General features: G+C 35.1%; 1 protein-coding gene across 1 annotated transcript in view; it reads right to left on the bottom strand.

The window, feature by feature from the left end:
• LOC110465332 (dynein assembly factor with WDR repeat domains 1-like) overlaps nt 1–15011 on the bottom strand; it is a 17043-nt gene extending 2032 nt beyond the window's left edge. The window contains exons 1-12 of the mRNA XM_021521076.1: nt 14926–15011; nt 11578–11650; nt 11236–11327; nt 10214–10266; nt 9486–9544; nt 8760–8882; nt 7658–7757; nt 6331–6438; nt 5912–6018; nt 5194–5315; nt 1961–2133; nt 529–691 (exon numbers count right to left, since the gene is read on the bottom strand). Of these exons, the coding sequence (XP_021376751.1) occupies nt 529–691; nt 1961–2133; nt 5194–5315; nt 5912–6018; nt 6331–6438; nt 7658–7757; nt 8760–8882; nt 9486–9544; nt 10214–10266; nt 11236–11327; nt 11578–11650; nt 14926–14965 (1213 nt within the window). The 5' untranslated portion in view covers nt 14966–15011. The remainder of the gene's footprint in view (nt 1–528; nt 692–1960; nt 2134–5193; nt 5316–5911; nt 6019–6330; nt 6439–7657; nt 7758–8759; nt 8883–9485; nt 9545–10213; nt 10267–11235; nt 11328–11577; nt 11651–14925) is intronic.
• Between the last annotated feature and the right edge of the window lie 2 nt (nt 15012–15013).

The following is a 15013-nucleotide window of genomic DNA, read 5'->3' as shown; positions in this document are numbered from 1 at the left end:
ATACTATGACAAAAACCTTTGTACATGGTTAACTCAATTAAGTAAGACAATTAGACATTGTTTATTGTTAGTAGACCCTGTATTACAAGCATACTATGACAAAAACCTTTGTACATGGTTAACTCAATTAAGTAAGACAATTAGACATTGTTTATTGTTAGTAGACCCTGTATTACAAGCATACTATGACAAAAACCTTTGTACATGGTTAACTCAATTAAGTAAGACAATTAGACATTGTTTATTGTTAGTAGACCCTGTATTACAAGCATACTATGACAAAAACCTTTGTACATGGTTAACTCAATTAAGTAATAGACATTGTTTATTGTTAGTAGACCCTGTATTACAAACATACTATGACAAAAACCTTTGTACAACAGTTAATCACTATTTTGTGTAAAAAAATTACTGGCTAACTAGAGAGAAACAATAAATGTGAAAATAGCTATGCACTTGTATAAGTGTCTAGCTATAGTCCAGTTATTATTTTCCCAATGAAATTAAAACATGACCATGCACAAGTACCTGTAATAATGGTGTTCCCCTCATAATTAAAAGCACAACTGAAGATTTCATCAGAGTGTCCTTCCAGTATTTGTTTACATGCGCCTGTCTCAGGGTCCCAGAGCCTTGCTGTTTTATCTGAACTTGCTGTAAGCACAGAGGTCCCTTGTGGATTAAAGCAGATCTGTGGAAGAGAAATTGAATGTATCCATTAAATCTTGAGTCAGGTAGGATTTAGAGGGAAATGAGCTGAAGTTTATTTGTTAGATTTAGATTCCAATTTAATCTGGATATGTAACAAGAGGCCCATGGGCCTTAACGGTCACCTGAGTCTATAGTATTTATTTTTGTTGTTGAAATATGTACCAATTTGAGTAAAAAATAGTATAATGTTAACTTAACTTTGTCAGGACCATGAGCTGATCATTCCTAGACCAATTTTAAGTGAGATCGGCCTATTAGAACTTAGTAGCAAAATAGCGGCCATGGCAGCCAAATTGTATTTCTGATTGACCCGAAAAATAACAACACTTTGTCAGGACCATGAGGCGATCATTCCTACCAACTTTCAGTTCAATCGGTCCAGCAGAACTTGACTTTAAGTTTGAAATAGGTTTTCAAAATGGCGGCCGTGGCGGCCATATTGGATTTCTGATCGACCCGAAAAATAACAACACTTTGTCAGGACCATGAGGCGATCATTCCTATCAACTTTCAGTTCAATCGGCCCAGCAGAACTTGACTTTAAGTTTGAAATGTAAAATGTTAACGGACGACGGACGACGGACGACGGACGACGTACGACGGACGACGGACGACGGACGACGACGGACGAAAACGGATAGCAATAGGTCACTTGAGCTAAAGCTCAGGTGACCTAAAAATCTTAGTACAGAAAGTGAAGTTTTCTAAAATTATATTTTCTCTTCAAACAAAAAACTATTGGCTTTCACTTGACTGCATAGATCTGTACTGAAGTACAAAAAATCTAATTTGTTTTGTTTAGAAATACAAACAAGAGGCTCAATGGGCCTGCATCGCTCACCTGGTATACATCTCACACTTGTAACCTTAAAAGTGATCTTAAATAAAGCTAAAGGCAAAATATCAAATCAGAAATATATAATGTATTATATATGTGTAGCTGTGACAAACTCGGCAGTACATTCAAATATATTTATATTGGTTTGTTCATCACAATCACCACAGCCAGATAGAAGTACATCCAGAGTGTAGTGATTGTAATTAACATCAAATAATTTATCCTTGAGGGTTTTACGTGGTTCATCATACTTATTACAAATGAGAATACCTCTACTGAAATAGTCATACCTGACCTTCCATACTTTAATATATCACTCTTGAATTAAACTATAATAATTCTTCATCCTGTTAATACCTCTACCTTCCAAAATGAAGTCATGTTTTAAACTAGAAATTATTCCTTATTTACCTTGGATATTTCTCCCTCATGCCCTTCAAGTTTGGAGACGAGGATGTGAGTTGTGGCATTGTAGACACGGGCAGTCGCGTCAGCCGAGGCGGTCAATAGGTGCTGTCCAGTGTAATCAAACCCAACGTCCAGCACTTCATCCTCATGACCACCTAACGTCCTAATACACTTCCCTGCAGGGAACATAACAATCTGTCAGATCAGTCTTAGGATAACTCATTACCACTTCATAGACTACGTGCACTTACGTTGTAATTTAAGTTCACTTTAATGATGTTTCTTTTCATGTTTGATCGTTTTACCTGAGATTTCATGAACTGAAGACGTACTTTAAATTGACGAAAATAAATTTTGTTTCATAAAATAACTAGAACACTGACAGGTCAGTAAGGGCCCCGTCTTGTGGCAATATATCCCCCATAATCATCAAGAAGCAATCTGCCCATATAGCTGAGCTTGACGTTTGACATTTTGACTTCAAAAAGAATTGCAAGGAAGCAAAATATACATTTTACATGTACTATGATGTGAGCCTTGTTTTCCTTCCACCTCCATATTTGCTGGGCTAACAGAAATATAAATACCGGTGCAATACTCATTTGTTAGCTTTGATTTGTTTTATTTCACCATATATACCTCCTCCATCAAGAGCCAGGGTCAAAGTCAGAGATTCACCTTGTCTTTGACCTTCGGACCCAAATGACCTTGACCATTAACCCAGTGACCCTGATCTTTGGTCAGTTGACTTATTCTTTAATTCCGACCAACTTTGCTTCATAATATCATAACAAAATGTTCATCAGTGAAAAATACAAAACTTGACCTTGACCCTCTTAACCTGGACCTAAGGTCAGTTGACTGTGTGTTAAGTTCTGAATAAGTTTGCTACATAATAACATAAAAAAAGTTCATCAGTAAAAAGATACAATAATTGACCTTGACATTGACCACGTGACCTTGACTTAAGTCAGTTGACTCCTTTTTAAATTCGGACCAACTTTGCTTCATAATGTCTTAACAAAATGCTCATCAGTGAAAAGATGCAAAATTTGACCTTGAGCTTCGACCCAGTGACCTTGCCCTTTGGTCAAATGACTCCTTGTTTAATTCCCACAAACATTGCTTCAAAGTACATAATGAAATATTCACCAGCAAAACAATACTATATTTTACCTTGACCTTTGACCGAGTGACCTTGACCTTAAGTCAGTTGACTCTTTGTTAAATTCCGACCAACTTTGTTTCATACAGTCATAACAAAATGTTCATCAGGGAAAAGATACAAAATTTGAATGTGACCTTTGACCCAGTGACCTTGACCTTTGGTCAATTGACTCCTTGTTTAATTCTGACCAACATTGCTGCATAATGTCATAACAAAATGTTCATCACGGAAAAGATACACAATTTAACCTTGACCATTGACCCAATGACCTTGACATTTGGTCAGCTTGACTCCTTTTTTAATTCGGATCAACTTTGCTTCATTATGTCATAACAAAATGTTCATCTGTTAAAAGATGCAAAATCTGACACTGACCTTTGAATCTAATGAACTTAACCTTTGACCTCAACTTTTAACCTCAGTGTGTCTCTTTGTTTAATTCCAAACAACTTTCCTTCATAATGTCATAAAATGCTCATTAGTGAAAAACTACAAAATTTGACCTTGACCAGTACACCTGACCCGATGATCTTGACCTTTGGTCAGTTGACTCCTTGTTTAATTCTGAGCAACATTGCTTCAGAGGGGGATACCAAAATGTTGGCCAGTGAAAAGATACAAAATTTAACCTTGACCTTTGACCCAATGACCTTGACATTTGGTCAGGTTGACTCCTTGTTTAATTCTGATCAACTTTGCTTCATTATGTCATAACAAAATGTTCATCTTTTAACAGATGAACATTTTGTTATGACATAATGAAGCATGACAAAATCTGACACTGACCTTTGAATCTAATGAATTTAACCTTTGACCTCAACTTTTAACCTCAGTGTGTCTCTTTGTTTAATTCCAAACAACTTTCCTTCATAATGTCATAAAATGCTCATTAGTGAAAAACTACAAAATTTGACCTTGACCAGTACACCTGACCCGATGATCTTGACCTTTGGTCAGTTGACTCCTTGTTTAATTCATAGCAACATTGCTTCAAAGTGTCATACCAAAATGTTCGCGAGTGAAAAGATACAAAATTTAACCTTGACCTTTGACCCAATGACCTTGACATTTGGTCAGCTTGACTCCTTGTTTAATTCTGATCAACTTTGCTTCATCATGTCATAACAAAATGTTCATCAGTGAAAAGATGCAAAATCTGACACTGACCTTTGAATCTAATGAACTTAACCTTTGACCTCAACTTTTAACCTCAGTGTGTCTCTTTGTTTAATTCCAAACAACTTTCCTTCCTAATGTCATAAAATGCTCATTAGTGAAAAACTACAAAATTTGACCTTGACCAGTACACCTGACCCGATGATCTTGACCTTTGGTCAGTTGACTCCTTGTTTAATTCTGAGCAACATTGCTTCAAAGTGTCATACCAAAATGTTCGCCAGTGAAAATATACAAAATTTGACCTTTGACCCAATGACCTTGACATTTGGTCAGGTTGACTCCTTGTTTAATTCTGATCAACTTTGCTTCATCATGTCATAACAAAATGTTCATCAGTGAAAAGATGCAAAATTTGACCTTGACCTTTGAACCTAATGACCTTGACCTTTGACCTTTACCTTAATGTGTATTTTATGGAACTGAACATCTTGACCAAGTTTCATGTACATCGGTCAATAAATACCAAAGTTATCAGCCAGGAACAAAATTTGTGGACGGACAGACAGACAGACAGATTGATTACTATAGGGCACCCGTATCTCTGATACGGGGCCCTAATTAATTTCCTTACTCTAAGAGAAGTGTTTTTTTCAATAAAAGTCAATACCATAATTATGTCTGTAAACTTTCCCAGTCCATGGCTAAAGGTCCATTTTCAACATACTTGGTATATATACATCTATGTACAACAGTCTTTCCTTTTCAATACTTTTTGGTTAATTAATAGCATCAATTTTATATCAAATTTGATGAGACTGAATTACATATTTTAGTGTCAAGATGTTACAACAGTTATGTTAGTATTTAAACAATTTAAGTTCAAACAGACAATCATACACAGCAAGTAACATCAAGTAAATGTATAAAATACTGTGAGGGAGACATGAACCTGAAGACGCGTCCCAGATGCGGCATGTTTTATCCATGGAGCCAGTGGCTATCAGAGAACAGTCGTAGTTAAACTGCGCACTGCTGATCTCTGCCCGGTGGCCTATCAACGTATGAATTTTTCTGAAAACACACAAAATCATATTTAAATTTACAAGCACATATGACTTACTAATGTAAGGATTACACAATATTATATTAATCAAGTCAACATGACACTTAAATGGTCCAAGATATGCAAAATCATACATATTACTAGATGGTACTACCATATAGGTGGTGTATGATATATGTGAGATCTATATCAGGCTGTAAAGCCTATCTTTGGTGGGATTAACTCCTATAGATATATATCTGGCAGAAATATGATATGCGATTGTTATATTAGACATATACTATATTATACTACTTAAGCAAAACACAATATTACAGTATGACTTTGACCTGCAATGATTGTATAGACTATAAACAAGACACATTAGACCTTAGTGTGGGGCCAAGTATATTACCTAGACATGTTTATTCCTTTGATCTGTGGTGTTTGCATAACCTCTGACCAAGACATAAGACCTTAATGTTTGCTGTCTCTGTGACCTTTGACCCTGTTATTCATGACCTTGACATGTGTTGCCTGTTTAACCTTGTATCAAGGCAATGTCTGACCTTGACTTGTGTTAAATCTGACCTTGACATATTATATGGCCTTGACCTATACCTACTTTCCTGAGTTGACATCCCACACCGATACTGTGTGATCAAACGATCCAGTGATGAGGTGACTACCAGTTGAGTTAAAGGATAGGGAGATGATTTCAGCTGAATGACCCTACAAACAGAAACCATAAAACTGTAAACAGTTCTATACTACAGAATGACCCTACAAACAGAAACCATAAAACAATGAACAGTTTCATACTTCAGAAGTTCCTGTTATCAATATAATAAGTTATAGAGGCAAAATAAAAAGAATGAAGGAATTAAATTTACATTTGTACTAAATTAGTACAAAAAAAGTCAGTAGAAATGTTAAAAAGTTAAACTTAAAATGCAAACACTTTTCCAAACTGTGCATTTCTCCTGTCGTCCATTTGTAATGAGATAATATTGAAGTTTTAACAAGTTAAATGGTTGTATTTACAGAGAGAGTTCCCTTTTCCTGCCCTGTTTCTACATCCCACAGTTTGGCAGTGGTGTCCATGCTGCCGGTGGCAATCACAGAGCTCTGGGGGTTAAAGCTCAGGCAAACCTGTAAACATACAAGTTACAATACAATATATATTGACATACAAGTTACAATACAATATATATTTACATACAAGTTACAACACAATACAATATATATTTACATACAAGTTACAATACAATATATATTTACACATTTATAGTGCCACTTCACTTTAATGCTACAGCAGATACCGCAACATCCATCCCAGATCATTTTATACTCCACCTGGGTTGTTTGAGTTGTGTGGGCAGGGGGAAAGGAAGGCGTGCACGTGGAAGGCCAGAGTATTAACCACTCGACCAATTTGCCCATACAGTATGCATTACAAGTCAAGTGCATAACTTCTTGGCAACAAAAATTAATTGCCTTTCCACAATTTATCATCCCCTCCCCCAAGTTTTGATAGTTGTATAGATACCTGTGTATATAATTTGAAGTTAGAGCTATCCAATTCATACCTTTCTGCCTTCTATATAGACATGACAGAAAGCACATTCAAAATTGGATTGTCATACAAAAGATTTGATTAAGGGTCTTTCAATATCCACCAGTAGATCTTTTTTTAGATGCACACTACCCATTTACTGATTGCAATTATGCATTTTCCAAATGATCAGTCAAGTACCCTATGAGTGATTAGTGTCGTAAGAGTATTATCTTATTTTTTAAATCAGGTTTAACACCAACAAAGTGTGATCTTACACTTATTGTAGTTAGATCAGAACACTTGTAGCAGATAAGCTCTGATGTTAAGCAGATACAAAAAAAAGATATACTATACGATGAGTACTAGACTGATGACCATTCCATGGATGGATCCAATGTTTGATCGCTTTGTACAAAATGGAAAGAAATTCTGACAATGTTTTTTTTTTTTTAGAAAAAATATGATACAATAGCTTGTAACAGGTAAAACTCCTTACACCAGCATATCAGACTATAAAAACGTATTAATCAATTCTAGTATATTAGAGCCATTGTCCTATTTTATCAGTGTGCTGTGTAGGTGGTTCCTACAGGTAGGCAAGGCAGCTGAGGAACAGGAGTAAGAAAAATAACAAGTAATTCAACCACAACAAGGTCGGGGAAAGGCTCTTCAGTTCATTACATTGAAGATTCTTACTCCCCCTTCATTGCCATTGATCAACTTCTTCAGTTAAATATCTATATAACACTAATATACAATGTCTGACCAAGTAAATATACTTATAACATAAATATACTGTGTATTTTCACTTACTATTTCAGCAGTATGGCCCCGGAATGTATGAAAACACTTGCCCGTCTCTGAACTCCACAGCTTACATGTTTTATCAAAAGAACCAGTGGCAATCTTGTCTCTGAAATAAAACATAATAATAATCAAATTCCTCTTTATCTTTACATTTTTAAAAGGCTGAATTGTCAGGCAACACAACATAATTATGTAATTACAATGTAATAAACAACGGGGGATCTAACAAAGTTTAATTTGACCGTGGACATTTGTGAGACAGTCTTGCACTCATAACTCACTGCTTGGTTCAGAGGACAAAGCATGACTTAATGTTTTAAGCACATACAGTGAACTTTCATTTCATTTTTATTATTTTCTTCAAATGCCAAGATTATAATTTACAATTATTTAGCAAGCAATATAATGTACAGTATTTTTGTTGCTTTAAGGTGTTAATTATGATATACTGACTCTTTCCAAGAAAACTACACACTCTAGATCCTCAGCGCCTAATACACCTACATAGAATATATAAAATGTAGATATCATTATAAATGTTCATGTTAAATGAATTGTTTCTTTTACCTGTATACACAGGTTACTAAAAGTCATAAAATACTACCCACAGGAGTTATGAACTAAGGCAATGGAACATTGACTTGTATGGGTTATTCCGTCTTTCGTATTGCAGAGTTATCTTCTCTTGTGAGCAGGTATTGATTGTTACGTCATTGGTTTGTGCGAGAAAATTATGTTGTTTTCTCAAAAATTGATGACGTTTCTGTCACAAACAAATGATGTAACAATCAATACCTGCTCACAAGAGAAGATAACTCTGCAATACGCAAAGACGGAATTGAAGGTGATAGAATACTTAACCCTAGGGATTATTGAAGGTAATAAAATACTGTACTTACTCGTATAGGTTATTGAAGGTGACAGAAGAATTAACCTTAGAGATTATTGTAGCTGATAGTATACTTAACACTAGGAACTTATAATTACTCGTATGAATACTTCCTTTGATGGGTTATTTAAGGCTACATAGATTTCTTAAGCATAGGGGTTATTGAAGGCCATATAATGCTTACCTATCGGGAGCTAATGATGGCAACTGCATACTTACCCATAGGGGTTATTGAAGGCGATGGCATAGACAACATTGCGGTGTCCCTCCAAGGTATGGAGCTCCTCCCCGGAGGCTGTATCCCAGACCTTACATGTGCGGTCATAGCTACCTGTGATGAAACTGGAGCAAAAAAAGAAAAGTCAAAGCTACTGTCTCAGTAAATATTCAAGTGAAAATACAGAATATTTGTAAGCATATACCACAGGGATGTAAAATATTGTATTATATTTACTAGTACTGTACTAATTTGTTTGCAGTTTCTGAAAATTCTGTAAGCTCAACCTAAATTTTCGTAGTTAATACTGAAATGATTCACTAGCCCTAACATAAAATCTACTAGCCATAGGTGTTTTGATATTTGAAATTATACAAAATTGATCAAGAAACTAAAGTAATTTGTAGAAAGAGACTTGTCAGATTAGCTTAGTTATTGAGAGAGTCCACTTCAGGATAAACTTACAGTAACTAGTTGATAGCATGCAACATAATAAACTAAAATATTTGTCTGAAGGGCTATATGTTTTTAAAATAAACTAAATAAGATTTTAAGACACTGAATCTTGTGGATTTTTTTTTATTGAAATCATAATGTAGACTGCTTATTTACCCTTTCACCACTGTAGACCACAATGGACTCATCCAGATCAATGCATGGTAGAGTCTACTAAAGTTACATAGGGATGAAAGGGTTAACATAACTCCCAACACTAAATAGGACCTTACCTTGACCCAGACTTGTTGAATGCTACATTTGTTAATGGCAGTATGTGAGCTCTAAGCACCTGTAAGGCCAAGAAAATTATTATTTTAATAATGTGTATACATATGAATGTATATAACAAGACAACAATGTAATCAAAATGATCTAGACAGTAGAGCTTACAGCTGTCAAGTGACTAAGTGTCAATTTAGCATGCTAATATATGTCCAAGGATAATTCAGTGTTGGGGCACTATACACTAGCCCTCGGGTGTCCCAATCTGAGCTAACACGGGGACTACATCAGAAAACATGACACATGGGGACAACATCAGCTGGTATGGGGACAACATTGACTAACATGGGGACAACATCAGCTGGTATGGGGACAACATCAGCTATTATGGGGACAACATCAGCTGGTATGGGGACAACATTGACTAACATGGGGACAACATCAGCTGGTATGGGGACAACATCAGCTGGTAAGGGGACAGCATCAGCTGGTAGGGGGACAACAACAGCTGGTATTGCAACAAACATGGGGACAACATCAGCTAACATGGTGACAACATTAGCATATAACCTTGTCAATAAGCTTTTGAGTGATTTGAATATATAACTCAAACTAATATCACAGCCAACTGTGGTTGTTTCTATGTACCTGTGCAAAACTTGAAAACATCTAGATAGTCTAATTTCATACAAAAATTGATTATTTTAACATGATTTACACAGTATTATATACAAACCTTGAAAAGATAAAAGTGATGATCATCTCGTTGACTCAGCTTTTCTTGTAAACCTGTGCTTTGTTAAAGAAGGATCCCAGACTTTTTGGCAATATTTCATATTCATACAAAGTTATTTCCATATATTTAATAATTACAACACAGTACCCTATCCTAGTCGACCACTCCAGTACTAGACTAAAGCATGAGCTATTTTGAAAGGTTTTGATTTTCATATATCCAGGTGAAGGGCACAGAATTAAGGTGTATTCTGCTCAATCTTTTCCCCTTTAAATTGCCTATGGTCTGCAAGATTCAATAGAGGAGAATCTGACAATTTCTGAAGTACATTCATGTTAATTTGATTACCTACTAAATATAATATACATTGTAAAGCTAAATGAGAGTACCCTGCATGAAAATAAAAAATATATTTATATATCAGAGATCTTTTTTAATAATTTTAATTTTTTCCATGTCAAATATACAAATCAAAGAAGATTTTTATTTCAAATTCCTTTTTTTTCACTTTTTGCTACTTGCTTAAATTTCCAGTGTAGTCATATAGCACAAGCGTAACAAACAATTAATGTGAGAGTTTTTCCATCATTATATTTACCATATATTTTTTATGAAGAGTTAAATATGGCTTGAATGCTAGATACCAATTTGCTCAATTTGGGAAGGATTTGTCATTTTCCATCGCCATTTGGTCAACAGGCGATGAAGAATAAACACTGACGTCATGCTTTATGCCAGGCTTTTCAATCAATCAAAACCTTTCTGTTTGTCCGCTAGCAAATTAAAATAACATGCGTTTACCCTGGTTGACAAAGGAAACCAGTAACTTGTTAACATTTGTGTGTGTGTGTGTGCGTGTGTGTGTGTGTGTGTGGGGGGGGGGGGGGTGGGGGTTCTTGGAAGAGTGTACATGTTGGTCTATTGAAAAACTTAACATGTTCTATTATAAATAATACATGCTTATAAACTAACGAAATGTGCTGTTACAACGAAGACAGGGCAGAATTTGTTGTAAAGGATACGAATAACAAGCTTCCTGACTTGGTCTGTTTTGGAGGCTGTTATAAGAGGTTCCTTCCTGGCAATCTCCTCCACGACAGCATCAACATCAGTCCTTGAAACAAAATAGATGTCAGTCAGTAAATACAGTTTAAGCAATTAACCATATCCTAATTACAAGATAAAAGTTATAATAAGTTATCCGTCTCAAATTACCAATATTCCAATATTCTGGGTTCATTGTTATCATCATATCCAGGAAATTTCCATTTTCCTTTAGTGACCATATGAATATATAATACTGGCTACAAATTGTGTTTTTCTTACCAATGTAAGAGTCAGTTTTACTTTACAAATGAACTTACTCTGGTCGTAGGTCCAGCAGGTCTATGGATTTTGTTTTTACATTCCCTCCTTGTTCATATTCCAATATAATTCCTGGAAAAAAATATGTACATTTATGTAAATATCTTAAAATCAACATTTTTAGGACAATTATTGTATAGAAAATAAACGTGACAGATGTACCAAAATTAATATCCTGCCTTTTTGAAAAGCAGAGGACAGAATCCATAATCTATTATATATATATATGCAGACCATTTATTTTCTAAGACCATGTACTTGAGGCTACAACCTGTGTCTCTATGATACAACAAACCTATGCAAACTTATCATCCAGCTGTGTGATTATTAAATAAAACATCATTGGTTATTGACAATATCAATATGACAGATATTCAATAACTGAAGTGATAATTCAACACATATGCACATAATTCCAGTGGTTTACAAAATGTTCAATCTATTACATAGAATGAAAAGACATGATTTATGTGGAAAATAGAAGTAATTCTATGAACGATATATCAGTATAACTTTCTGCTACAATTCGATTTTCAACATTGATGCATATATATACATATCCTTGAAAACACATTTTCTTGGGGTTATTGACTGAATAACGAAACTGTTTGCAATGAATGGCAATATTTTAGTGCTCTGTGCATGCCACATGCTCAGAAAGCTGGGTGATGAGAACTGCAGTTAGTTATCGAAATACCTAATATTTCTATGCTTTATTATTTTATCTCTCCTAATAACACTTCTTTACCAATATCACTGAATGTGTTTTGTCAGCTATTATAAATTTAGACATCACAATCAATTAATGAGGTTGATGTCAGCCTCGTGCCAAAATATGCAGTGTTGGCTGGCTGGTAATTTTAGCGAAAAAATGGCTGCGCTTCCAGCCAACCACACCACAGGTCTCGGCACATGGCTGACGTCAACCTCATTAATACCCAAAAAGTAACTTGATGACTGCAAAAAACTTTGAAACTCTGAAATGGCATGTGTTTTTGGAAAAATTATCCATCTTCCCAGCGGTACTAAGCATTTTCCCGCACATCAACTAGAAATGTTGTATTTGATGAAAGAAAGGTAGGTGGGGTCAAATTTCTGACATTGAGAGCTTTCCATGTGCACCCTTCTCGTAACCGTATATATATATTATCATTGGGAGTGTCATTTTTACTGAAAGTCGATCTAAACTCCTAAAACATGTAAAATTACTCTGAACACCTTACTTTAGGTCCAAATATAGCTGTAACAAATTCTCAGCTTTGTGCTTCCAAAAAGATGTTTCAATATTTCATATGATTTTCGGCCATGTGACTAACTTTTCAACTTTGTACTTCAGGATAATCCTGGGATTTTTTTGCACAGTTTCCATGCACAGGAAAAGACGGCAAGATTCATTTTTGTGCAAGTAAAAAAGTGATGCAGTTTATGTGAAATGTATGCGAGATTTTCACGAAATCGCACCCCAGGATTATCCCTGTACTTTGCAAATTGCTTTTTGTTTTCTTTGTGTTGCTGATTTTATATTCTAAGATCCGTCAGCATTTTTAGTCTAAATTTACAAAAAGAAGGCCAGAACATTCTTTTCTGAAACAACTAGCTGCACAGAGTACTTTAAAGAGGGCGTTGCAGTATTTACAGATAGATAGAATTCACTTAAATAAGGCCTGCTTTAATTTGTGTTGGATATACACAACTTGAAATCTTATCAAAACCATGATACTCTGAAACTGTTAGGAGCAGGACTTTAATTCCCCTAGCCCTAATTTTCTATGGAGCCATAATAATCCATCTAAATGTCAAGCTTTTTTTTGGGTTGCTCAAAACACTTTTTGTATTTAATATTGTGATTTTTTTTCGTTTGCACCCAAGTGCAGAATCTTAAATACTCACTGTACTACTGAAATATCAATGATTAACTTAAGTACCAAAACGTTTTTCTTTGGGTGCCGAAACATCTAGAAAATCACGTATGGACAATGAATGCTAACTGTCATTTCAGTAACAAGTTGTTTCGCGAGTCCCAAAGTTGTTTCGGGACATAACACAAGACATTTCAGGACTTAATCAATTCGTTTCGGGACATATTAAATTTTCACTTATAAATTACATTTCGCTCCTGTTTCATATAAAGTCCTGTAAATACACAAGTATGGTTTTAGTCTAATGACCTGTGTCACGACCTGTGCTTGGGATCATTATAAGTGTTACCAGATTGCTAGAGCTTGAGGGGATACCTACCAACATTTACCTGATTGACAGTGTGTTGTTACCTGGTCAGACCTGCTAACCTTTGAATCTCCCAATGGGGGTCATGACCCCCATTGGGAAATTCTGTGGGGGGTGATAACGCTCGAACGAAAATTTGTGTAGAAATTTAATAATTGTGCGGGGTCTCTGCTTTACGGCGTATTATGTTTTGTCTTCTGGCAAGATCAATGACTTTTTTGAAATTAACAAAACATTTTTTCACACCTTCATTGTTTTATTACATATTCGGTGAAACTAATATTATTATTTAATACAGAGAGGTACATATGAAATTTTACATTCTATTTCTTTCGTTATTGATAGGTTCCTTGTTTTATATTTTAATAATATGTTTTCAATTTACTCTATTCTCCATTATTGACATTAAGACTAACAGAAGAATGACATCGATTTTAACAATGTTTGAAGCATCTTTTTGCTATATTGAAGTTAAATTTCATGAAAGTAAAAACGTGAAATAGGTAGAATATTTACACGTTTTAGACATGTCAATCAATTCATCAAATCCAGCTATATATATCTTTGAACAATGTTTTTATGTTGTGTATGTGTGAATATCATATATATATCATGATATAGGCCTATTTACTTAATGTTTTATTGAAATCATGTAATAGTAAATGTTAGCCCGAGTTTCCTCTGGCCCTAACACCAGACATTTTGACATTGTCCAAATTTATTTGACAATAAAATGTGTTTAAAAAAGACAATGGTATTTACAGAATTAAAAATCCCCAAACGACTTTTGACATGTCCCGAAACGGCCCGAATAAGGTCCCGAAACGAATTTCGTCTTGTTACCGAAACGACCCGACACCTGCACAATGCTATGTTTTGAGAGCAAGTACCAGGAAAATTGTGTCCAAATTATCTACTTTCTAACTATCTATGTTAGACCCAGTTTGGATTCACAACTTTCCGTTTTAAGCCGACTGTGGATCGATGCGGTACTTGACCGAATGTGTCACGGGAAGAATTCGTTTATTTTTTTTCAACTGCAAAATGAATGAATCACCCAATGAGAAAAAATTGACTTCACTACTGCATCATTAGTATGATTTGCTTTCAATTTATCTTACCAGGTGGATAATAGCGAAGTAAAAAGCGCTTCAGTTTCATTTTTGTTGGTCGGTGCGGTTTCTACCAAACATTCAATATGGCAGGCGA

Source organism: Mizuhopecten yessoensis, unplaced genomic scaffold, assembly GCF_002113885.1.
Source record: "Mizuhopecten yessoensis strain PY_sf001 unplaced genomic scaffold, ASM211388v2 scaffold11069, whole genome shotgun sequence".
NCBI lineage: Eukaryota > Metazoa > Mollusca > Bivalvia > Pectinida > Pectinidae > Mizuhopecten > Mizuhopecten yessoensis.
The sequence above is the reverse complement of the archived record's forward strand: the minus strand, read 5'-3'. Positions and strand labels throughout refer to the sequence as shown.